This window comes from Helianthus annuus, chromosome 15, assembly GCF_002127325.2.
Source record: "Helianthus annuus cultivar XRQ/B chromosome 15, HanXRQr2.0-SUNRISE, whole genome shotgun sequence".
NCBI lineage: Eukaryota > Viridiplantae > Streptophyta > Magnoliopsida > Asterales > Asteraceae > Helianthus > Helianthus annuus.
Window position 1 is genome coordinate 36,321,351 of NC_035447.2, and position 26,603 is coordinate 36,347,953.

General features: G+C 35.3%; 2 protein-coding genes across 3 annotated transcripts; one reads left to right on the top strand and one right to left on the bottom strand.

Annotated features, from left to right (window-relative positions):
* The first annotated feature begins 1,645 nt into the window (after nt 1–1,645).
* On the top strand, nt 1,646–12,280 carry LOC110898726 (kinesin-like protein KIN-14B). The gene is made up of 23 exons (XM_022145557.2): nt 1,646–2,066; nt 3,331–3,454; nt 3,758–3,844; nt 4,431–4,601; nt 4,696–4,802; nt 4,890–5,021; nt 5,120–5,298; nt 5,398–5,559; nt 5,818–5,909; nt 6,005–6,156; nt 6,228–6,401; nt 6,501–6,647; nt 6,900–7,046; nt 7,264–7,335; nt 7,565–7,614; nt 7,722–7,929; nt 8,031–8,222; nt 9,128–9,346; nt 10,150–10,500; nt 11,051–11,149; nt 11,229–11,369; nt 11,448–11,606; nt 11,672–12,280. Exons 1-23 carry the CDS (start codon nt 1,869–1,871, stop codon nt 12,113–12,115), a joined length of 3,807 nt encoding a protein of 1,268 aa, XP_022001249.1. The 5' UTR covers nt 1,646–1,868; the 3' UTR covers nt 12,116–12,280.
* Nucleotides 12,281–13,538: 1,258 nt separating this feature from the next.
* On the bottom strand, nt 13,539–23,541 carry LOC110898727. 2 transcript variants are annotated; one of them, XM_022145558.2, is made up of 21 exons: nt 23,389–23,541; nt 22,005–22,117; nt 21,862–21,918; nt 21,614–21,748; nt 21,415–21,533; nt 21,004–21,312; nt 20,844–20,931; nt 20,326–20,431; nt 20,127–20,240; nt 19,337–19,500; nt 19,127–19,244; nt 18,137–18,361; nt 17,853–18,043; nt 17,194–17,361; nt 17,002–17,107; nt 15,834–15,959; nt 15,586–15,744; nt 15,294–15,494; nt 14,276–14,470; nt 14,111–14,179; nt 13,539–13,786 (listed from the first exon to the last, which is right to left on the bottom strand). In XM_022145558.2, exons 2-21 carry the CDS (start codon nt 22,109–22,111, stop codon nt 13,670–13,672), a joined length of 2,874 nt encoding a protein of 957 aa, XP_022001250.1. In that variant the 5' UTR covers nt 22,112–22,117; nt 23,389–23,541; the 3' UTR covers nt 13,539–13,669. The 2 variants fall into 2 exon arrangements, with proteins under 2 accessions (XP_022001250.1, XP_022001251.1); XM_022145559.2 differs by having other exon boundaries at nt 22,005–22,127; nt 23,389–23,533.
* Between the last annotated feature and the right edge of the window lie 3,062 nt (nt 23,542–26,603).

Below are 26,603 nucleotides of genomic sequence, written 5' to 3' on the forward strand. Positions count from 1 at the left end.
TAGTGCACATTTTTTAACGACAAAGAACGACGTGCCAACCACCGTGACACCGGGCGCTGTGGCCAAGGTCGCCTACTCGACCGCCGCCAGCCCCTTGGCTCTCCCAGATGCGTGGAAACCCGACCTCCACCCGCCTGAAGGCACAACAATGGAATAATCGGTAAAACCTCGTCTCTCATCCAAGACGAATCGGCGCCACCCGTATTCGCTCTTCACCTGGATGCCGCAAAAAATAATGGGAAGAGTGAGAGTCGAACCTAGGTCACAAGTAACACCAGGTTTTTCCCCAACCACTCCACCACTACCTCATTGGCAATTAGTGCACACTTAACTTAGGGGTAAACAATAGTTTGGTTATAATATGTTTTTATTGTTCTGGTATCCAGTGGCAGAGCTAGCCAAAAAATTCAGGGGCATCCTAATTTTATTTTTTTGGAATTAGGGGTATCTTTTGCATAAAACCGGATTTTTAAAAATTTTTTTTACTATTTATTTATACCACGAAAACGGTACAGAGACGGGATTGATACAAATAAGTTTATACAAATAAATAACCAAATTAATATTAAATCCAATATTTATATAACCAAAATAACTGAAAAATCTGTTATAATCGAACTAGGTCACCCTTAGATTATAAAAAAGTATTTGAGTGTTTGGATGATGATAATATGACCTTGAGCATCACTTCAAGGATATTATTATAAAACTTTGAAAAAGATTGTTATTGTTATATACTAAAATGCTAATTAATAAAATGTTGGGTGCCACTCCCCTCATTGTTTTGACTATGAAAACGTCTCCTATATGCTCGTAACCATCAATAAATATATTAATACCTTTAAGATATCGCCACGGATTCAAACATTGATATTATAACCTACAATTTAGGATATCGTTATTTTTAACATTATTTTTGACATTAAACTTCTATTAGATATGTATAATTTTTTACTTTTAAATGAGTATTAAATTTTTATCTAGCTTCTTGAAAGTTTTAAGTAATTATTTATCTTGATTAGGTTGATCTCTACAAAACTATCAAGCTGTTAAATTTACATAATGCCACTTTCATTTCCTTTACAACTTCTTCTTTTTTTTTTGTCCTTTGTTTCTTTACTATAACCGATTGTGTCACCATATTTAGGTTTGAATTTAAATACGAGATATTAAAGTTTTAATTTGTGTTAGACCATGGTGGAGGGTGCTATTGATGAATTTTTGGAAAGATAATAATTATGGTGACTGAGTAAAACTACGATGAGGATGACGTAGGCACATAGGGTTACACACATCGATAACAAGGGTATATATCTCGGTTAGCGACAATGGCAACAACAATGACAAATCAATTTGTTTGAAGTCGAAGATGATCCATGACTAATATCTAACAAACTAATACCAGTAAACAATTTATAATAATCTAAGCAATTACAACACTTAATAAATTAAAAGAAACAGTTATAAACAAAAACAAATAATTAATAACTTTCGTTATAAGTTTTTTTTTTCTTTTTTTTTTCTCAAACATCCAGTTATCATAGTTATCTACTTAAAACTGGTTTCGTCGAATAAGATTAAATTAGATATCTTAAATTATAAATTTAATATTTAAGAATATTGTTTGTAGCTTAAAATAAGTGATTGAAATGAAATTGGGGAAAAGAGGGAAAACTATTGCAACCAAAGATTTGAGACAAAAGGGTTAGAGAGAGATAGAGCGAGAGTAGAGAGAGAAAGTGGCGTTGCTCGCCGGACTATCTTCTCCGTCGTATCTCCGCCGTCGCAATTTCTCCGAAAACCTGGAAATCTCCGTCAGTTTCCTCTAATTTCACGAATTAGGGCTCAGTAACAGGAACAATTAATCAATGTCGAACAACAACAGGTGGAACTGGGAGGTGAGTGGCTTCGAACCGAGGAAATCTCCCGCGGAGCAGCCGTCGTCAGCTCCGGCTCCTCTCGTCCGGCGGTACTCGATCTCTACTCCGTCGATTGTACCGCATTCGGAAGCTGTTTATAAACAGAATATTGCTAATAAGCTTCATAATTTGAAGGATAAGGTCAAGGTATAATATTATTATCAATTATCAATTATTAACAAGTTAACAACTACAGTTGTTTAAGTGTTTACTAATTAGTAGTTTTAGACTTTTAGTTTCTGTTTTAGAACATGTGTAGTGATTTGGAATTGGAGGTTTGTGTGAATTTAGTAGCTGTTTAGTTATTATTAGATTTGAATTTTTGTTTTGGAATATATCTGTAGTGATTTGGAAATGGAGGTTTATGTGAATTTACTGGAGTGATTCTGTTAGGTTATGATGCTAGATTTAGAAGCTGTGAGAGGAAGTTAATTGTTACTATTGAAGTGTTTAGTAACTCGAAATGTTTTGTTTGTGGTATGATTATGTATGTGAACATGTGCTAGATTGAGGTTATGTGATTTGGATTATGAGTGGTTAAACAGCTTGGCCAGACTGGTTTTCGTGATCGAACATGTTCTAGGATTTGAATTTTTGTTTAGTCATGTGGCACATTTTTGAAAGATGTAAGCGTTACACGGTTACACATTAATGTTTTGTTTTACAAAACAAGCTAGGGTAGGGTTGTAGGTTACGTTGATCAGCATGATAGTTTTGATTGTGACACATGTTGTTTAAACTATGGGAAGTATAACATTGTTATTTTATACTGAATTGTCCCAAAGATTGTGGCCAGCCTGAAATTTAACCAACCCGAAACGATCGTAACAAAGATGTGAGCTTGAAAATCAACTGAATCCATCTTTCCTTGCGTTAACCAAACTAAGTTGACAAGTTATCGAGGCATGCTTATCGACTTAATTCATCTATTAGTAACTTCACCTCAACCACAAAACTAAAAGCCTTGTGGTGCTATCATCACATGGTTATTTTATGTCAAAGGTGACGATTTGGTTTTAATATATGAGGTTGTTTCTTTCATAAAGGTTCATGTCAGGATGTGAATCATATAAGGTTTGTTATAAGGTAGTTAGTTAGGTGATACGAACACATTGTCACTTGACCACTTCAACTGAACAACTTAAAAGTAACAGAAGTGAAGTGATTGTTATGTAGTAATTGTTATATGAACAGGCTGATTATATAGCCAATTATCCCAAAGAAAAGATTAATTGATGCATTTAACAGTTGAGGCAATATAGCGTTTCAACATAATAAAAGCCCAAAAGGTGGTAATTTTCATGCTCTGTAGCTGACTGTCTTGTGATTGTTATCTAGTAATTGTTATATTTGACTAATCATATGCCCTTTTGATACCCACAAACTTATTATACTAATACTACATTGACAGAATGTAAGAGAAGATTATGCAGAATTGAGACAAGAAGCCGTTGATCTTCAGGAGTATTCTAATGCAAAACTTGATCGAGTAACACGATATCTAGGTGTTCTTGCTGATAAGACTCGTAAGCTAGGTACGCATACACTTTGCTTCAGTTCCTACTTTTATTTTTAAAAGATACGTACTCTACACTTTAATTTGATTCTGTTTAATGAGTTATGATTCTTGTATGATGTGTAATCTCTACTGCCTTTTCAAGCCCGAATCTTAAAATTAGGCAAAGCAATGAATATGATAGAATGTGAATACTTTTGTTATTGTATGTTCTTTTGGAACATCAGACTAATAAGTTTTTTTTTTTTTTTTTTTTCACTTTTAATTAATACGAATATTCTAGCTGATATGTGGTACACACCAAAAATCTCATTAATTTCAGATCAGGCTGCTCTTGAAGCTGAAGCCAAAGTTGCTCCACTTATAGAGGAGAAGAAAAGGTTATATAATGAGTTATTGACCACCAAAGGTAATCATGACTTCTTCACTTTAGGAGTATCTCTAATCTATGCAGTTAATATCGGTACTATATCGGTTATCAATCCCCATGTAAATATCAGTGTCAAATATTGGTACCGATATTATCAGCAATATTGACCTATATTTGACCAATATATCAACAATTTTTCCGATATCTGTACCTTTCTTCTTAGTTCTACCATTCGTCTTTCTTTTTATTGCTGCTATTAGTGTTTTAAGTCTTAGTTTGTTAATTGTTAGTGTTTTAAGTCTTAATCAATTCCTACTTGCTACTATTGATAGTGTTTTGCAAGTTGCAAAAGGTTAATTTGTTAGATGGTAGGATAGTATACTGAATTGTTAGTGTTAAATTGCTATATATATTAATTCTGCATGATATTAAAATTACTGATATCCCACCACGATAACCTATATCTCAAATATCGGTCCTTGAACGATATCCGATATTTTATCGTATTAACTGCATAGTCTCTAATCGATGCATTCTCATGTACATCAACTTTGAGCAAGATAGGATGAGCTTCATTCCCGTTTAATTTAAAATTTTAAACTGAATGCTTTTTCCATAATTTCAGGAAACATAAAGGTCTTTTGTCGAACAAGACCACTTTTTGAGGACGAAGGCTCATCGGTTGTTGAATTTCCTGATGATTTTACTATACGGGTTAATACTGGTGACGATACTGTATCCAACCCGAAGAAAGATTATGAATTTGACAGGGTTTATGGGCCACATATCGGGCAAGGTATGTCACACTTTACAAGCCAAATTTTAATGAGAATTTGTATAATTTGTGGTTTATGTTGTTTAAATAACATATGACATCTTTGCCCTTGTAGCTGAAGTTTTCACAGACGTACAACCATTTGTCCAGTCAGCTTTGGATGGGCATAATGTATCTATATTTGCTTATGGGCAAACATGTTCAGGGAAGACACATACGATGGTCTGTTTCAATTTTCATATATCTCAACCCTATGCATATGCTCGTGCCTTTTATTTTCAAATTTAACATTATGGTAAATCATTGCAGGAAGGTTCTAGCCATGATCGTGGCTTATATGTCAGATGCTTTGAAGAGTTGTTTGATGTGTCCAACTCAGATACAACTTCGACTTCTCGCTTTAATTTTTTTGTAACGGTTGTTGAGCTTCATAACGAGCAGGTTATATTATTTAAAAATTACTTTGACAATTTAAAGGCACTCATCAACGCAAACCACAAATCTAACCAAGGTTTTGATAATTTGCTTGTGTTTTATAGACGCATGATTTGCTTTCGGAGTCAGAGAGCGGTTTATCAAAGGTTCGGATGGGTTCACTAGATTCGTTTGTAGATCTTGTGCAGGAAAAAGTTGACAATCCACTAGACTTCTCGAAACTCATAAAAAAGTCCCTTTTAAGTAGAAACGGTGACAACACGAAGATCAACAGTTCTCATCTGTATGTATTTGGTTTCTTGACACACTTTCTAATAATCTCTATATGTTCGTTTCAAAGAAAAAGAACCTAAAAAGCTTTTTGCTTTTGTATTTTTCACAGGATAATCACCATACATATATATTATGACAATTTGATTACCGGCGAAAATATATACAGCAAGCTTTCTCTTGTTGACTTGGCTGGAAGTGAAAGCTTAGGTCTGGAAGATGATAACGGGGAACAAACAACAGATATGCTACATGTCATGAAATCACTATCTGCGTATGTAATTTATTTAGATTAAAATACCATTTTCATCCCTGAGGTTTGGCCAGTTTTGTGACTTTCGTCCAAAGGTTTGTTTTTCTGCATCTGGATCCAAAAGGTTTGAAATCTTGCCATTTTCATCCTGCTCGTTAACATCATCCATTTCCAAACTTCAGGGATGGAAATGACATTTTACTCATTTGTTTATGCTAATAAGTTTACATCATAATTTTCATGATCTGGAATCTTGTAACTAACAACGGCTTAATGTAGGTTGGGAGATGTGTTAGCTTCCTTGACATCTAACAAGGAAGACGTTCCTTATGAGAACTCTATGCTTACAAAACTTCTTGCTGATTCACTTGGTACTTGTAAAAAACATCACAAGATTTTGTTATTTCATAAGATATTGTATATTCCTTTCTAATGTATTTGTTTTTTTATTGTTCTGTCATCGTAGGCGGAAGCTCAAAAACGTTGCTGATTGTAAACATATGTCCAAATGCTTCAAATTTATCCGAGACGCTATCTTCTCTGAATTTCTCTGCTAGAGCGAGAAACACCGTACTGAGTCTTGGAAACCGAGATACCATTAAAAAATGGAAAGACATTGTAAGTTGGAATATTTGAAATAAAAATATTCGTTTTATACGTGGGAGTATAATCTACATTCCATTATGTAGGCAAATGATGCTCGTAAGGAATACTATGAAAAAGAAAAACAAAATCATGATCTGAAGCAAGAGGTTGCGGGACTAAAACAAGCACTTAAAGTTGCAAATGATCAATGCGTGTTACTATTTAATGAAGTTCAGAAAGCCTGGAAAGTTTCCTTCACGCTGCAGTCAGATTTAAAGGTTTTTGAATTATAAGTGTGTTGTATATCTATGATTATACTTTTAAAATGTGTTATATTCTTTCTAACTTTAATTTTCTTGTCATCGTGCTTGGTACAGGCTGAAAATATTATGCTTGCTGAAAAGCATAAGATAGAGAAGGACCAAAACAATGATCTGAGAAATCAAGTAGCTCCATTATTGCAGCAAGTGCAAGACCAGAAACTGCAAATACAACAACATGATTCAACAATTGAGACTCTACAGGTTGTTCATCTGTTTTTGAATTTTCTACGTTACCACAATTTCATCGTTTCTCTCTGTTTTGCACAAAAGTTTTGTTTATTGGGGTTTCCTATAAACATTCTTGTAGGATCCGACACATTTTAATGAACGAAAATAACTGTTGATTAAAGCAAACCCTTTTCTTGCTATTAAAACATAAATACAATATAGCAGTCTAATTTTGCTATCAACTTATGATATTTGAGCATCGTTTTTTGCAATCTTGTATTTCAGGCAAAATTAAAAGCAATGGAGGCACAGCTAAAAGAAGCCAGTGAGAACAAGTCCAAAAACAGCTTAGACTCAACTGAAGGCATCGAGTCTGCAGCTGTTACCAAGAAACTTGAAGAAGAACTCCTGAAACGTGATGCCCTAATTGAGGTAAGTACAAAAATGACACAAACAAATAACTTGAAAGATAACAAATGCATTATTGCTGAACAAAAACGGACTGTTCGAATCACATATGCAAGAACCAATAGCCAATAGGCATGATTATCTTTATTCTTCGTCCTTTGAAAAATAAAGAATATTATTATTTGGATTATGTATATATGTTCTTAATGAGAATTTTTAATGTGGTTAAACACTTTTTCAGAGGTTGCATGAAGAAAATGAGAAACTTTTTGAGCGATTAACAGAGAAGGCATCTTCAATTGGAAGCCAACAGGTTATTATTTCTTCTGTCAAATATTCCCACCAAGAATTTGATAGCTTGTAATTTAGAGAGAGAATAACCCCAAAAACAAGCATAACCGTCGTGGCAGCTCTAACCGTATATAACGACTTTTCAAACTATTAGTCTATTACAAACATTTACAATTCTGACCCTCTAACTAACTAACTAACTGTCACATATCAGAATTTCTTATGAATTTCTCACTTGTTTATTTTCTCAGGCATTAGGAGCACCACCCAAAAATCTAAATCAGTCCCCTGACCCTGGAAGGTGAAATACGATAATAGTTTGTAATTAGTAATTTAGTTTTATATGTTTTCTTTCTACAGTTAGATTCTAAATACTATTTTGCTTTATCTGGTTTTCTGACTTGACAGCAATAATAAAGAAGGTGCAATGGATGTTGTACCTTTCTCAGCTGAAAAGAAGGCTGACGGAACTCTTGCGTTAGTCAAACAAGGTCAAGACAAGATAAAGTCAACCCCAGCAGGGGAATATCTTACATCGGCTCTGAATGATTTTGACCTGGAACATTATGATGGTCTCGCAGCTATTTCTGATGGAGCAAACAAGCTACTAATGCTGGTACGATTGCTGTTATTTTTGAATTTTGTAATCACTTCATATATTTATGAACTTTTAACTTTTAATCTAACTTTTAGGTGAATTTGATTTGAATGGTGCAGGTTTTGGCTGCTGTTATTAAAGCAGGTGCTTCACGAGAACATGAAATACTTGCTGAAATAAGAGATGCTGTTTTTTCGTTTATACGAAAAATGGAGCCGCATAGAGTGATGGATACCATGCTTGTTTCCCGTGTTAGAATTTTGTATATAAGATCATTGCTTGCCAGGTCACCTGAGCTGCAATCTATCAAGGTGACACACCATTATTCTTTTCATTGAAGCACTGTCGTTGACGCCTTATAAAAGGAGCAACATGGGTGGGTCGGTTAAGTTGGGTAATAGCCTATGCTGCAAACGAACTGAATGAACAAGTGTCTGTTTGTTAAGGAAATATACGTGTTCACGAACTGTTCATGAACACTTACTGAATGGGAGTTTATGTCCGTGTTCGTTCGTTAAGGAAATGAAGGTTTTCGTGTTTGTTTGTTAAGGAAATGAAGGTGTTGGTGTTCGTTTGTTAATTTTAGGCAACGAACGCAAATGAACGTTCATGAACACAAACTAATGGTCATGAACACAAATGGAAACAAACGAACACAAACAAGCGTTCATTAACCGAATATATAATACATTGATACTTGTTAATATTTTATTTTTCGGAGTTTTGAATGATTTAAATACAATATGAAAACTAAAAACATTAATGAACTATTGAACACAAACGACCACGCTGCCCTACGTTCACGAACACAAATGAACGAACGTGGCCAACATTCATGTTCATTCATTTAACTAAATGAACGAAATTTCTTGTTTGTGTTCGTTCATTTATTAAACGAACGAACACAAATGAACTTCCAGCCGAACAATTCACGAACTGTTCAGTTCGTTTGCAGCCTTAGTAATAGGTGGTCAAACTTGGTTGGGTAATTTTTGTTGCTGGCCGGGTTGACCCGCATCACTTTTTGTTCAACTGTATAATCAAACTTTTGGCATAAAATAATGTACATGCATTAAAAAAAAAACACTCTGGCCAACTTTCAACCCGTTTGACCTTCACTATTTTTCTTGTTAGCGAAGGTTATTTTTACTTGTTAGAGATAAAACAGTCTGTAATTCTGTATATTCCTTAATAAAAAAATTCTTCATATTTTTAGGTTCCTGCGGTTGAGAGATTTTTAGAAAAGCCTACGATTGGACACAGCAGAAGTTCAAGCAGGGGTAGCAGCCCTGGAAGATCTCCAGGGCGTTACGATCCGACTGTTAGAAACGCTCTGATACTTGATGGCCAGATGCAAGGTTTCAGAGTAAATATAAAACCGGAAAAAAAGTCAAAGTTATCATCTGTTGTTCTCAAGATACGTGGAATTGATCAGGTATGCATTCCAAAAAGAAGTCAAAGTTATCATCTGTTGCATTTAATTATATATATACTATAAATATGCTCTTTCGTCACGTCAACCAACTTTGGCCCCTCAACTTTGGCATCAACCACCTTTGGTCTCTCCACTTTGGTAATAACATTATTTAGCCCCTCAACTTTGGTAATGACATTTAGTCCCTCAACTTTAATAGTGATATGTCCCTCAACTTTTGTCAACATCAACCAACTTTGGCCCCTCAACTTTGGTAATGACATATTTGGTCCCTCAACTTTGGTAACGACATACTTAGCCCCTCAACTTTAATAATGATATCTTTACCCCATCAACTTTAATAATGACTTATTTAGCCTCTCAACTTTAATAAGGTTTTCTTTTTTTTTTCATTTTCATCATTTACCCTTGCACTTTATTATAGTTACTACTTAGACCCTTAACTTTTAGTTTTTTTCCCTTTGTTTTCTGTGGTTTCTTTTTAGTTTTTTTTCTCAACGTAATGTTTTTCGAAAATTTCTATATGTAGTTATGTACTGTCGTAAGTAGGTTATTTCAATTACATTTCGAACCCGCTGCAGATATTTGCTTTTATGCTTATAACGAGTGTCTATACCGTAGCGAACTGAACCGATAACTTTTCCGTGACTTTTGAATACTGCCACGACATGGTTTTTCTATCTTCACGTAGACTGGCCCGTGGCAATTTGCTTATTTTTATCTACGTTTCGAACCCGTTGTGGAGCACGGTTGGTAACCCACTAGTTGATAAAAAGCTGCTAAATGAGGAATAATTTGTACAGGAATCATGGAGGCAGCATGTAACAGGTGCTAAGCTAAGGGAAATAACTGACGATGCCAAAGCATTTGCAACTGGGAATAAGGCTCTTGCTGCTCTATTTGTTCATACGCCAGCTGGCGAGCTGCAGCGCCAGATCAGATCATGGCTTGCAATGAATTTTGACTTTCTTTCAGTCAGTGGCGTGGATGCTGTTGGCGGGGCCACAGGTCAATTGGAACTTCTTTCTACTGCAATAATGGACGGTTGGATGGCTGGGCTTGGTGCTGCAATGCCGCCTGTTACTGATGCACTCGGGCAACTGTTAGTAGAGTATGCAAAACGGGTTTATAATTCTCAATTGCAACATCTCAAGGTAAACCCTAGAGATTATCTTTTGGTTTAGAGTAAAATGCCATTTTCGTCCCTGAGGTTTTTGGCCAGCTTTACGACTTTCGTCCAAAGGTTTGTTTTTTCGCATTTGGATCCAAAAGGTTTGAAATCTTTGCCATTTTCATCCGGCTCGTTAACTCCATCCATTTTTCTCCGTTAAGTCTAGGGTATTTCCGTCTTTTTTGTTAACTTAAACGGGCAATTCGGTCTTTTTCACTTTATATACAAGCATTTAGCATAATGTACAAGTATTCAAAAGACTAAATTGCCCTTAGTTAACACAAAAGACGAAAATACCCTTGACTTAACGGATAAAAATGGATGGAGTTAACGAGCTGGATGAAAATGGTAAGATTTCAAACCTTTTGGATCCAGATGCGAAAAAACAAACCTTTGGACAAGTTGCAAAACTAACCAAACCTCAGGGACGAAAATGACATTTTACTCTTTGGTTTATGTACGGTTTTGTATTTTACAACTTTTGTCCGAGTTTATAATCTTCTCTACCTGTATGCGCGTGTATGTGTTATTAGGATATTGCAGGTACATTAGCAACCGAGGCAGCAGAAGACTCGGCACAAGTAGCAAAACTCCGTTCTGCTCTAGAGTCGGTTGATCACAAGAGAAGAAAGGCAAGCCTGTTACTTTTTTTTATTGTTATTGTTTTTATTTTTATTGTTATTCTAATAGATTCTGTTATATTGTTATCAGATTCTGCAACAGATGAAAGGTGATAATGCATTATTAACATTAGAAGACGGTGGTTCACCGATCCGGAATCCTTCTTCTGCTGCGGAAGACGCCCGACTTGCATCGTTAATCGCTCTTGATAACATTCTAAAGCAAATCAAGGTTCTTAATTTCTGTACATATTTAACCTTAAAGAATGTTTAAATTTAACCCGTTTTATATTAACTCTTAATCTAACAGGAAATAAAGAGGCAATCTTCAGTTAATATAATGAGTAGAAGCAAGAAAAAAGCACTAATTACATCCTTAGATGATCTTTCTGCACAATTGTCTTCATTGCTTGAGATTGATCATCCGTGTGCTCAGAGGCACATTGCAGATGCCCGTCGTTTTGTAGAGGTAAGATATCTGTTTAAAATTAACGGGTTGAAACGGGCCGGGCCTGAATTAATTTTATTTTGCAGTCCGTTGTTGAAGAGGATGACAAGTTCCAAGGGACATCAAGGGCTGCTTCAGATGACCTAAGTGCGGAAACTGACGTGGCACAGTGGAATGTGCTGCAGTTTAATACGGGGTCCACGAACCCTTTTATAATCAAATGTGGAGCAAATTCACATTCTGAACTGGTAATCAAAGCCGATGATCGGGTTCAAGAACCAAAGGGTGGTGAGATTGTAAGGGTGGTTCCGAGGCCTACGGTTCTGGAGAACATGAGCTTGGAGGAGATAAAAGAGGTGTTTAGTAAACTACCAGAGGCTTTGAGCCTACTTGCACTGGCTAGAACCGCAGATGGAACGAGGGCTCGGTATTCGAGATTGTACAGGACCCTAGCCATGAAGGTTCCGGCACTCAGGGACCTAGTTGGTGAGCTTGAGAAAGGTGGTGGGCTTAAAGATGTCAAGTCGTGAAGGCAGAAATTGATCGAGTTTGTGTGAATAAGTTATTATTATTGACCATGTTTATATATACATATATGTATGTGGCAAACTGAGGCTGTAACTCACTGCAACGGCTTACTTTTGAGGAAACGTCTCTTCGTTTGGATTTTTTGTCTATGCATGTTTGTAAAATTAGACCGGGCTTGTTTGTGTCCACAAATGAATTCGTCAAACCTGTGTAATGTAGGCGTCAATAGCTTCACCGTTCGTAAGTGACTAAGTGCTCATCGTCGTGTGTGGGGATAAAAAAAATTCCCCACATAGCTGCTCTATTTATCGTTTGATAATCTCTTAATCACCTCCTAGTGGCTAGCGTTACTAACATCACCACTTTCAGCCTAACTATCTTCATATCTACTCTCGTAACCAAATTTCCATTATGCGAGTTTCAGGTTATTTGGATGGGGTTATTCGAAACGGCCTAACTCGCGGAGAAATGTTTATCATTATGTGAGTGGTATAATACAAATTTCCACAATCCGCTCCAGGCCTTGTAATAGTTATCCACCACCTTTAGAGAACTAGGGGTGTCGATCAGGTTTATTACTCAGGTTTCAGGTTATTCAGGTTTTTTTTTTTATTTATTTATTTTTTGTGTGTATGCTATTGTACCCAATAACCAATTCCTATTGGGTTCTTCGTGTCATGGACAATTTGGGTTTGGACATATTTGTTGACTTTTAAAACTTTGTTGACTTTAGCCCTAAAGATTCCAATCCTCATGTTAATATAATTCAATACAAGAACATAGCCCCCAGGCTATTTGGAAATTTAATGTGTATTTGGGCATTCTTGACAACAAACCAAAAGTTGAAGTAATGTAGCAGTTGTTCATGATAAAGAACAATATGTAACATTCTTTACATTGTACTTGGAATCAATTCAAACAGTTGTACATACGCATACGACAGGAACATTCATTTGCAGTAGGAACTTAGGTTTATTTTAGTACCATCCCCAGTGTCAAGTAGCTATGTAATCAACAGTAAGAACTTTGGTTTATTTTAGCACCATCCCCAGTGTCAAGTAGGCATGTAATCGAGCCCATAAAAAAGTTTTCGGTTCAAGTTTGGCTTGTATATTATTTTTATATAATAATAGGCTTGTTAGGCTCGCGAGCCAGCTTGAGCTCAATAAGTAAAGTCCGAGCTCAGGCTCATTATCTAAACAAGCTTAAATACAGGCTCGGCTTGGCTCGTTTTACACCCCTGATTGTTATGAAGTAAAGATGAGTGTTGATTTTGTTCAAAGTAGAAGAATTTTAAGTGAAACTATGCAAGTCAAACTACTTTTTTTGGACGGCAAACTAACCTAGAAATATCTGCACCTTGCAGAATTTGGACCCTCCACCTCTGGGGGACAGAGGAAATACACCCTATCACTAGACTACTAGTTCATGGGTGTTGCTCAACTATTATAAGTTTTAGACTTGAACTTGATTCCTACAACCTAAAAATATTTAATATTAAATCACAAAATTACAATATGAGTTTCCCTATTAATTAATTAAAGTATTTTCCCCTTTCATTTGCACAATATCGACTGCACCTCTAATATTGATCTGGGTGCCTCCACATCTTTATCCTCTAGTGTATGCCCAACTAATCTTTGCATTTCTGATGCAAATGTTTCATTTAAAACCTGTCAACCAATTATCAATTCGTGTTATGTTTCATTAATCAAACCCGTGGAAAAAAAAAAAAAAAAAAAAAAAAAAAAAAACCCTTGGAAGGAAACGGGTCAAATGGGTTAAATATGTGTAACAGGTTGACCAAAATGTATTTTTACTTAAAAAGGTGTGTTCTTTTTACTGAAAAAATAATATCTATGTGATTATACTTGATACTAGTTTGTATAAAAGTAAAAAATATTTGAGCATACATGTTTCATGTTAACTCAACCCGAAACCCCTTTTGACGCGTTACGCATAATTTCAGTTTTGATATGTTAAGAAATGCGACATACAGAGAGTGCAACACGCGAGGCTTTACAAGTCCAATTCTCTTTTTTGTTCTCCAATACCTTCAGCACATCCTGTTTCATGGTAAGATGAAACAATTAAAAAATGAAAATAAAAACACCATATAAAATAAAATATAAAAAACAACATGATGTTAGTTCATGGATCACCTGTCCCATTCGATCCCATAACGTTCGACAAAAGATAACAAAGACATGATTTTCGAGAGAACCATGCAAATCACTAATCGTCTTTGTCAGAATATCCTTTAAAGGCTGCATTCTATTTCTTATATCGGATTCACCAACGCTCTCCTTTGCTTCTTGGATTACCTTTTTCAGGTTTGTAGTATTTTGCAACTTTGTCTGTAATTAATAAAATAAATATAAAACTATTTAAGCACGGTTAATAAAAATTCACCAACCATTGTTTGCCATTTTTCCAAACATTAGTGACCCGTGTTTGTAAAAGAGAAACCAATGCGCGCTCGGTTCCAGGATTACAGACCCATTACAAATTACTTGAAAAAATTCAATGATAGGGTTAATGCATAAAAAGGTAACATAGTTTGGTTGGATTCATGTATCGAGAGACCATCGTTTTCACCCATAAAAAGGATACCGAGTACCAACTTTTCAACCATCACCACGTCAGCAAAAAGTCAACATGGTCAAACTTACCTACATCTCATCTTCCCCATCAATTCAATCAAAAGATTTTGAAAATTTCAGGGTATTTATTGAATTTTTAAAATTTCAAGGTATTTATTGAATTTTTAAAATTTCAAGGGTTTTTGAGAGTAATAATAAACAATGTTTTGAAAACCGGATCGAACTGGCTGGTCGGACCGGGATCGATCCGGTTCACCCTATCGGACCGGTTTTGAGTCGAACCGGCCGGTTGGACCGGGATTTTGATTTAATTTTTTCAGTTTTACCCTATTTATTTTTATAATATTTACGGCATAACCTGGATTTTACAACCGATCCAAGCGGTTCAACCAACCCGACCAGTGGACCGGTAAGAAGACCGTTCGATGTCCGGTCTGGTTCTGAAAACATTGATAATAAACATGGCTGCCTAAACCGATTATGGAAATATTGCAGCAATGAATATGAACCAATTAACGGAAGTAGTGCATTGAATATGGTCAATCCTAAAAACCGAAAACTTTTCAAATAAACTCACATTTCCAGCAAGTTTCTCCACAGCTCCTTGCATATAATTTCTGAACTTTGTTCTCAACGTTACAGTTACTTCACTCAAAAGCTCTCCTGGAACTGCATTTTCACTCTGTGAAATGCACGAAATGCGTGATTTAAACTGTTTTTCAATTTCAGGTTGTAGCACCTCGAGCATCTTCTTCATTGAATTAAAAAGAGTCCCAAGCTGAATAATAACAAAAAGGAAAATATCAAATAAAAAAAAATCAAACTCTTTTATTCATAGGGATAATTAAACGGGTGAACGAACATCTAACCTCCTCGGGAAAACTGTACGGTAACGAATTTCCTTTTGCAAATCTTTGGACGTACTGTACTGCCTTAACCGGGATCGTGTGTTCCTTTAGTGTTGATAAAATGTCACTATACTTTTTCTCTAAAGTTTCCATAACTACCCTTTCGGTGTCGGCTATAACCTATCAGTAGCAATACAAAAATACATAAATAAACAAATAAGAATTCATACAAACATCTAAAACTGTTGATAATTGTTGATGATACATACCTTTTCCAAATCCAAAGTGTATTCAGGCCAACGAGAAACGATGACTTGATATTCACGCAATGTTTCCTCTAATTTCTTGTACATGTCATCAACGAAAATAGATGTGGAAATTTGTGGTCCAACACCCTGTAGGACAAAAGAGCCGAATGGCATTGTGCTAATAATGGTTAGAAAAATATGATAATTATCACGCTCTATGTTATCTAACTACAACAACAACAACAACCATACCCAGTAAATCCCACAAATAGCGATGCTACTCATAGGGTCTGGGGAGGGTGGGATGTAGACAGACCTTGCCTCTATCCCTGGGGGGATAGAGAGGCTGCTTCCAGAAGAGACCCCCGGCTCCAAAACGAACAGCTCTCTATGTTATCTAACTGAATTATGTAAAAATTAGAGTTGTTAATTTTGACTTGTTTACTTAGGAAGGCTGAATGAGTCAAATAAAAAAGTTGGCTATAAAGAAAACTAAAAAATTCGCCCAAAGTGGATCCTTCATTCATGAAACATTCTAAATCATTTTATTCGGAAAAAAAGAGTAAAATGCCATCTTCGTCCCTGAGGTTTGGCCAGTTTTACGACTTTTGTCCAAATGTTTGTTTTTCCGCATCTGGATCCAAAAGCTTTGAAATCTTGTCATTTTCATCTGACTCGTTAACTCCGTCCATTTTTCTCCGTTAGAGTCCAGGGTATTTCCGTCTTTTTTGTTAACTTAAAGGGCAAATAGGTCTTTTTCACTTTATGTACAAGCATTTAGCATAATGTACAAGTGTTCAAAATACCCTTACCAAATAAAAAACAAAAATAATTAAAAAGATGAAAATATCCCCGACTTTACAAAGAAAAATGAATGGAGTTAAGGAGCCGGATAAAAATGACAAGATTTCAAACATTTTGGATCTAGATGCGGAAAAACAAACCTTTGTACGAAAGTTGCAAAGCTGGCAAGGACGAAAATGGCATTTTACTCCGAAAAAAAAGTATATTATTATTGAAATCATATAAATTGTAATATCATGTCTCACACTATTATGTATTAAACTTTTGGACTTTCTAGGTCAACCCTGCCCGAATTAAAAACTACCCATTTGACACGAACCCGTAACCCGTTACCCACCGCGCCCATTTTCGCACATCTATAAAGGTAAGTACCAAACCTATGTACCTTATCAAGCTTGCAGGATTCAAGCAATTCAAGACGTTTATCGCGCATCAGGCGTGTGATGTGAATGTGGAACAATTCTTTGGCATCAACACCACCTTTGACAGGACTGCAAGTAAATTAAACAATATTCAAAACAACATTTCGGAACATCAAATATTTTCTATAGATACAAGAGAAAGAACATTTTATTACCTAATATTCCAGTAAGCAAGATCCTTCTGGAAATCACAAGTTGTGATAATTAGGTCTGTCACCGGAGGTGAGAGGCTAATAGGCGGGCATAAAGTAAGAAAACCGCGCATTCGATTGCAAAGCTCTAAACTATAAAGAGCTGAAGAAAGATTCGGTAGGTCTAAGAAGCTACAAGTAAAAAATACAAGCCAGTTATTAATAAAAATGAATCCTAGAAAACATCAATCAAGCATCAAATGAAATAGAGTAAAATGCCATTTTCGTCTCTGAGGTTTGGCCACTTTTGCGACTTTTGTCCAAAGGTTTGTTTTTCCGCATCTGGATCCAAAAGGTTTGAGATCTTGCCATTTTCATCCGGCTAGTTAACTCCATCCATTTTTCTCCATTAAGTCAGGGGTCTTTCCGTCTTTTTCAAACCTAACGAGCAATTCGATCTTTTTCAGGGATATTCGGTCTTTTTACCATAAAGTGAAAAAGGCCGAATTGCCCTTTAAGTTAACAAAAAAGACGGAGTTAACGAGCCGGATGAAAAGGGCAAGATCTCAAACCTTTTGGATCCAGATGCGGAAAAACAAACCTTTGGACAAAATTCGCAAAACTGGCCAAACCTCAGGGATGAAAATGGCATTTTACCATACGAAATATGAGTGATCACATACCCGGGGAGAACGTTCTGCTTATGTATCTTTGTGTCACTAACGATTTCATCTCTGATAGTTAAACAAAGAGACTTCATCTTCTGACAAGCATTTGAATAAACAATCTGGTCCATTGTTGACTTTTCGCCGCTACTGGAAACAAATTCACTGGTCTCCGCCAGGTGTCTTCCTAAAATCTTTCTTACAGCAGTCTGAACGGATTATAATCGTTACTCGTAAGAGAACGAAAAGGAGGGGTAAAGGAAGGAAAATTATATAAGTGAATAACTGTTTAACTTTAATACCTGAAAATATTTACATAACTGCATTTGTGCTTCTGGAGTTTTTATGTCATGCAAAAGATTATATAGTTTCAAAGCAGGTTTCAGAGCAGGTGATATGAAGCCAGATGCAGGTGTAGGCTTGTCTGTCAATCCTGACGGTGATTTTTCATCAAGTGATTTGTAGTTTTCGAAAACTAAGGCAATGGTCTGTTCGATCTTGTCGGAAAGCCTCACCAGCATGCGATTCTGGACAATACATTATAAATTTCATAATAGAGTCAACACCAATATAAATTAAAGAACAAAACATCAACATGTCATTAACAGTCCAGTGAGCCTAACTAAGGCTGTAAACGAACCGGATGAACAGTGTTCAACGGTTCACGAACGCTTACCAAACGAGATTTCTTGTTCGTGTCCGTTCATTAAGGAAATGAACATGTTCATGACAGTTACCGAACGTAGACGAACACAAAGTCACAAACAAATGTTTATGAACATGAATGAACACAAAGGAACGTTATATATTCTTCTAAAAATACAGTCTGCATTTTTCATCAGAAGATAATGAAGAATCCACCAAAAATAAATAAATAAATAATTAACCTAATTACACAAAATTTATGAAGTTTATCAAGTTTTAACACAAACTGAAATTGGAAGGATCAAATGAGGGATGTTGGTGGAGGCGTATAGTATAAATATGGTTTCAAATTTTTAAAACTAAAGCCAATAAAATAAATATATAACACAAAAAACCCTTTAAATAAACGAACACAAATGAACATAAATGAGCAAACATATATGAACACATTACCGAACGTTCACGAACATAAACGAACGCAGCCTCTACTCATGTCTGTTTGTTTAACGTATCGAACAAAATTTCTTGTTTGTGTTTGTTCATTTATTAAACGAACGGACATAAACGAACTTCCTGCCGAACGGTTCACGAACTGTTCGGTTCGTTTACAGTCCTAAGCCTAACAAAAGACATGAATGATCTCTCACCTCTTGGGAACTCAAAGTGCCCTTTACTTTGCATGCGATAACCGGAGACAATAAGTCATGTACCACATTTAGGCAATCTGCAGTTGGTGTGGCCACATCCATAACGTACGAAAGGTATCTGGAAAAGCAACACATAATATTATATTTTTATAAGAAACAGACCAACCGTAATTACATTAATGATGGGTATAAATTTGATTTAAAAGGCACCTTAGCTTAGCATATGCATCAGAAACTCCATAATAAACAGCAAATTTAGTTACCAACCACTTCCACGGGCCATGAAGAAGCAAGTTTCTTTGCTTAAATTTTTGGACTTTCATTGCTGCTTCTAAGACCGAATCGTATGCGATAGTTTCAGCAACAATACCACACTAGAAAAACAAAACAGATATAAACATTATTAGAACCATACAATTTTACTACAATCAAGCACATATTGCATGTCTAAACAGTGAAAAAATTCACTACAGTTGTTTTTAAGTAAAATGCCATTTTCACCCCTGAGGTTTAGCCAGTTTTGCGACTTTCGTCCAAAGGTTTGTTTTTCCGTATCTGGATCCAAAAGGTTTGAAATCGTGCCATTTTCATCAGGCTCGTTAACTCCATCCATTTTTCTTCTTTAAGTCAGGAGTATTTCCGTCTTTTTCGTTAACCTAAAGGACAATTCGGTCTTTTTCACTTCATGTACAAGCATTTCGCGTAATGTACAAGTATTCAAAAAACCGAATTGCCCTTTAAGGTAACAAAATAGACAAAAATACCTCTGACTTAATGGAGAAAATTGGATGGAGTTAAGAAGCTGGATGAAAATAGCAAGATTTCAAACCTTTTGGATCCAGATGCGGGAAAAACAAACCTTTGGACAAAAGTCGCAAAACTGGCCAAACCTCAGGGACGAAAAATGGCATTATACTCATTTTTTAAACTAACATCAGCAAAGTAGTTTCTTATTCATGTATAAACCTAAAAAATGAAAAAAATTGCGTATTTCTTTTACCTTTACATTGTTACTCTCATCCGTGCTAGTTGAATAGTGTATGTTTAATTGTATTCTTCCAACAAGCTCATGCTCTGGTTCATGGTATATTGGGCACCAACGAAGCTTATCCCCCTGTAATTATATGAACTTTCTCAGACTTATTAAACAAATGTCTCGAGATAAAAAAAAATATAAGAATCGTCGTATTCAACCATACCAGATCATCTGCTATGTCTGCCATCTGAGCAATGGCGTGACCACAATACTTTCCTTTTGAATCGGTAACTTCAACAATCAAATCATCTCTCATGCCATCTGGCAAGCTGCATTTGATAATATAATTATTTAACTGTACCGCATACTCGCATAGAGAAGCAGAGGTGGCAATTTTGACACACTTATGAATGGGTTGATTCGGGTTATGTTTTTATCTCTAACGATTCATGCGGAAAAAAAAAACTATAAAGAAATGGGTCACGCAAATTGATACGCCCCAGAGTACAATTATAAAGCATAAATCCTCCTGGATAATTTTATTTTAGAAAACTATCGTGTTACTGAAATAATAAACTTTGTTTTTTCAAATAGTGTTTCACGACAACCCAGCCCAATCCGACCCCACCCGTACCGGAAAATCACATGTTTTGACCTAAACCTGTACACGGTACACCCGTTACCGAACCCACCCATTTTGCCACCTCTAACGAGAGAAGAAGGTCAAGAAGATGCACACACAATACATGGGTCTCACAAGATCCTGGCTGCATCCGTGTAACGTCACCGTCAGATGAACTTTTTAACCTCAAAGAACATAAATATGTTTCTGCATTGTCATAAAAAATGACTTGATAATAGGATTTAAAAACAAAATAAACTTCAAAACACGATTACATACCTTGTGCTGGTTCGGGAAGTGTTGGAGCATTATGCAAACTTGTTATACCTACTTTTAGGAGGCCTGCCATATCTCTCATATAATGTGTACCAAAATGTAAATAAGCCAAACTTTGGTGTGAAAGTGATCCTTTAGACGAAAATTTCGGTGCCACACGAACTTGTTTTAGCGCCTCCCATTCTGAATGAACCGTTGATTTCATCCCCGACAAACGGCGGTTAAACTTTTGCAGCTTCAATACAGGAGGGTTTTTTATTGAGGAAAAGGTGCAACCGTTGGGTGCATCCACCACCATTTTCACCTTTCTCACTGAATTACAACAAATTTAATATAAAAAAAAAATCATAAATTTTATACTGTGATCTAAATGAAATTCATTGCGATGCAAGAAGATAAACTCATACAAGTTACCTTCAACTTTTAATTTTCCGAATGTTTTCTGGGGTTTTTTAAGAACTCCGTGAACGACTAATTCTGAAGCTCTTTTGCTCAATAACTCTGCTTCTGGTTGTAATAGTTTTTGGTCCAAACTATATCATAACAAAGTTGACATAAATCAAAATCGTAAATCACTGTTATTATTATTACTACCAAATGGTAAACTACCTACCAAAAAGCGGTTTGAAGGAGAGAACATTCCTTTTCTAAAAAGACACGAGCCTCGGAGCTGCCTTGGAAGAAATACTTAAGACACAACCGCACACATGCGTCATAGGAGATTACAGTACACCATGGTCCTTGCTCACTGTAATCAGTTCACAGCATGCATATATATATAACAGTTGTACAAATATCAACCAGAGTAAACTGCCAAGTAATTTTCTATCATAAACTGAATTACAAAAAGCTATTAGATACCTTGCATGATATGCAGGAAGGCCAGCTGGCAAAGGATTGGAAGCCACATCAGCTTGCCTGCCAAATAATAATAAATACCTTTAACTTATCACCAAAAATTATTCAAGACTATACATAAAGAACAAGAATATATCTTTACATACTTTGTCGATGGATCATAACATCTGTTTGCATCGTTAGAAGCCGGAGAACTGCCACCACGTGAGGGCTTCCAAAAATCTTGAGGTGCATTAGAGACTTTGGGACCCATTTATGCCTAAAATCAGCTAAAAAATCATTACTCTCACACCTCCTAGTAACCAATAATTCCATTTCAATTCGAAACTAAGCAATCACACATTCACAACTTTAAATCACCAAAAAATTATCAAATATTTACCTCACAGACTTGCAGTAAATTTAAATCACCAAAAAATTATCATATATTTACCTGTAACCCTCAGCAGAACCAACATATAAACACAAAACCAGTTTCAAGTTTCAACTTTCAACAGACCTTGAAAAGTAAAAACACTCTCTACAATTAAGATTATCTATACAAACAAAGGTACAGATCTCCAAATTGAATGTTTCAGCATTTATAACTTACAACTCCTCGCTAATCATGAATCACATGGCATTGAAGTAGATGAACAGAATTAATTTCCTAAATTAAGTTCTGATTAAAAAAGTAACAACTACCGTAAACGTATCAAGCTATAAACGACGTATACACTTAACCATTTCCAACCAAATCAGTTGCATAATTCATACACACACAATTTCGAACAAAATCGATTGCAAGCATATTATCATACCTACCAGTATCAAACTAACAAAAAGGAAAACAAACTTTATAACAACTTGTGCATCAATGCATCATGAATCGAATATGAATGAGATTAGTTACCTTAACTGAGTTCTGATTAATAAATAATAACTATCGTTAACAATTCAAGTGATAAATGCCGAAAAGTCATACACACCTAACAATTTCCAAATAAATCATTTGCATAACTCAAACACACAATACAAACAGAATCAAACTGACAAACACGAAAAGAAAACTTATAACAACTTGCTCATCAAGAATCATAGGTCATTCAAGAAGAAGAACGGGATCAGTCACCTAAACTGAGTTCTGATTAACAAACAAAAACTATCACTAACGATTTTAGCGACAAATGCAACAAACTTAACGTTTACCGAAGAGATTTAGACGAAAACACTGAAGAATCAAATAAATTAGTTGCGTAAACACACAAATATGAACAGAATCGATTGCAAACATTATCATATCCACCAAAATCAAATCAACGAACAGGAAAACGAAGAGGCGGTGCGATTACCTACATTTATAAGCTATAACAACTCACTAATCAAGAATCATACGGCATTGAAGAAGATGAACATGATTATCGTTAACGATTCAAGCGATAAATGACGTATAAACCTAACGATTTCACAGTAAACAGACAAATATGAAGAAAATCGATTGCGAACATTATAATATCTAACCTAACGGAAACAAATTAGCAATATGATTACCTGCAAAGAAAGAATCTGATGAATGTTGAATGAGATCTTGCTTTGCTTGTTGATATGAACAGAAGGAAGCAAAATTGAAGACTGAGAAGTGAGAGAGTGAGAAAGTGGTGAATTGCGTGCGTAAAGGTGTCAATGGGTTGTCTTTATAATATTAATATTAATTATTATTGTTATTTCTTGCTTTTTGTTGAGAAAATTTTATACTTTTATTTCCCCTGATTCATGCAATTGGGAGGAAAAGTTTGTTTGAGAGGACATTATTTATGGAATGGATACTAATATAATAGAGTAAGATTCGTATAAAGGTTACGAAAACGCTTCATAATGACATAAGAGATCTTTAATTAATGGAAAGATTTCTTTCTTTTTTTTATATAACTTGTTTTACTTTTTTTTCTTATTGTTAGCTTACTTATTAATGGATTATATCCTAGTTCTGGGTAATGCTAAAATAAATAAATAAATAAATAAAACGCAACATTAATTTCCAAAGAAGGTATCTAGCGAGGAGCGAGATACCGAAAAACATACAAAATCATACACCAATGTTATCAGAATTGTATTTCGACCATCTAATATCTTGGATTATATGAAATCAACATTGTGATAATATGTGAAGTAATAACTTAAGTGTAAGGCAATAATCCAAGTAAAATCAGAGAAGAAATTGTAGGAAAAGTTGTAAGTTGTTATTAATCATAGTTAGAAAACTTTTGTTATGTTTCAAAATTTATAATTAGTTGGAACTGTTTAACCAATTTTTGACACCTATTTTTTTCTCTATTTTTTTTTCTTTTGGTAGAAAGAATAGTTATAACTGTACTCCTGGGATTATAACTATAAATGAATGTAGTTGTAATTATGGTGGTAGCGTCTTGCTACAACGAATAAAATTTTTCTGGCGGCCGTTTAAAAAAAAAAAATATAAATGAATGAGTTCAAACTGAGAAAATGATAGTTAAATCAACAAAGACAAGAATAAAGAAAAAAAATGTTCTAAGTTTGCTATATAATAATAAAAGTAATAAAACAAAACAAAAATTTATTATTTTAAATGAAGCTCGGCCCAACTTGTTTGCATTATTGAAGCCGATAATCAACGGTGTAAGATGACTTATCACGTGAAATTCTTTTACTTGTAAGCTAAGTAACATGTTATTTTTTTTAAGAGTTTTAATTTGGTTAATTAAAATTATTTTAACGATAAATCACTACCTTAAATCAAACTAGTTGATTTTCCGCACGCGCATTGCGACGGGACCCAATGACTGCAAAACGCGTGTCAGTAACGGCAAGTAGATACCGAATATCAACAACAACCATACCCAGTAAATCCCACAAATAACAAAGCTACTTATAGGGTCTGGAGAGGGTGCTTCCAGAGAGACCCTCGGCTCCAGAGAGACCCTCGGCTCCAAAACAAACAGCATACCAACACACCAAGTAAAAATGTCGTGAAAAGGATAGTCATTCCGTCCTAAAAAAACGATTTTAAATAACCTAATATATAATAATATGACCCACACGTTCTACACGTTGAAAATTCGGTTGTTTTTAGTTCAGTTATTACGGTGCTAACACATTAAAATATGGATGAGCTCGGTACCGATAACGGCACCGAAAGTACCGATCCAGAAAATCATCGAAATTAGGTACCGGCGCCGAAAATGCTCGGTACAATACGGTATGGCATTTGAAGGTAAAAATCAATAAATACAAGTATGGTGCTAGACCAGTGTCGAACCAAAAGTAACGATTCTGAAAACGCCAAAAGGTGGGTACCAAATTGGTATCGAAAATGATTTGGTATAGTAAATCTGGTACCCATACGATACCGGTTTGATTACAGGATTTGATACGATTTGCTCATCAATAATCTAAATATCCAAGTTAATTTTACATGCTACAATTCATTCATTACAGAAAAAGACAAAACATAAAGCAAAATAAGTTGTTGTGTATATAAAACCCCATTCAAACGAAATACAGTTTACTTACTGTGTATATGAAAAGTAATATAAACGGTGCAATTACTTGCATTGCTACGTTGCTACATGATTTGATGAGCTCGGTACCAACCGTTACCGAAAATACCATTACCGAAATCCCCAAAAGTGAGTACCGGTACCGAATATACCTGGTACGGTACCGGTCGATACGGGTACGGTACCGGTATTTAAGGGTAAAAACCGATAAATACCGGTACCAAAAATACACCCGGTTTGATAAATTTAATACCGATACCGATACCCAATACCATTCATTCAATTCTATTTTTATTACTATTCATTCCATTGTTTTTTCATACTGATCACCTTTAAATATTCTGCATTATTTAACATACGGATCACATACGGTTAGACACTACTTTTTCAGATTTTATTTTATCTATGAAGATATAACTTGTTAATTACCATAAATTATTTTTCTGTTCATTCTAGTTAGTTATTTTTTATGTCCTGGTCGCGTTGCAGCGTGTGAGGCAAAATATTTCTCAATCAATTAAAATAAAACACTACAATAGTTTAGCTAGAAAGAAAAACTAAAACGATGGCTCTATAGACTAATGAACGAGCGCTAGCAAATAAAAATGATATCGAGTCAACCAATTAAAAAGAAACACTACCATAGGTTTGTTAAAAAAAAAAACTATGTAAAGACTGTAATTTTGAATTGTCATAATTTTGACTGGGGGTAAAATTGTAATTTGTCAAAAGCTACAATGACAGCAAGACTGTAATCTTTAATTCGGGGCAAAATAGTAATTTTGAATGAGGTAAAATCGTAATTTACCAAAAGCTACAGCGATGACAAGATCGTAATTTTGAGCTAAGGGGCAAAATCGTTATTTGGAATTGGGGGCAAAAACGTAATCCTGAACTAGGGTAAATTCATAATTTGTACGGCTCAATAGGGAAGTGCCAGACAACTGCCTGACACTATTCCCCATGGAGGTAAAATCGTAATTTTTCGAAAGCTACAACAATGACAATACCATAATTTTGAGTTGAGGGCAAAATCGTTATTTTGAACTGGGGTCAAAAACGTAATTATGAACTAGGGTAAAATCGTAATTTGTAAGACCCAATGAGGAAGTGTTAGGCATATGTCTGGCACTATTCCCCCTCGTGGCTTTTAAATATATATACACACAACTATATTGATGGCAAAACTGTAATTTTGAACTGGGACAACAGCGTAATTTTGAATTGGGG

Bases quoted from the DNA above. Each gene is read 5' to 3' on its own strand.
- LOC110898726 (XM_022145557.2), top strand. From the start codon at position 1,869: ATGTCGAACAACAACAGGTGGAACTGGGAGGTGAGTGGCTTCGAACCG. The intron at 10,501-11,050 runs GTAAACCCTAGA...ATGTGTTATTAG, and splicing joins CTCAATTGCAACATCTCAAG to GATATTGCAGGTACATTAGC. The intron at 11,370-11,447 runs GTTCTTAATTTC...TTAATCTAACAG, and splicing joins ACATTCTAAAGCAAATCAAG to GAAATAAAGAGGCAATCTTC.
- LOC110898727 (XM_022145558.2), bottom strand. From the start codon at position 22,111: ATGGGTCCCAAAGTCTCTAATGCACCTCAAGATTTTTGGAAGCCCTCA. The intron at 21,534-21,613 runs GTAGGTAGTTTA...GTTATGATATAG, and splicing joins CTCCTTCAAACCGCTTTTTG to TTTGGACCAAAAACTATTAC. The intron at 15,745-15,833 runs GTATGTATCATC...TGCTACTGATAG, and splicing joins ACACTTTGGATTTGGAAAAG to GTTATAGCCGACACCGAAAG.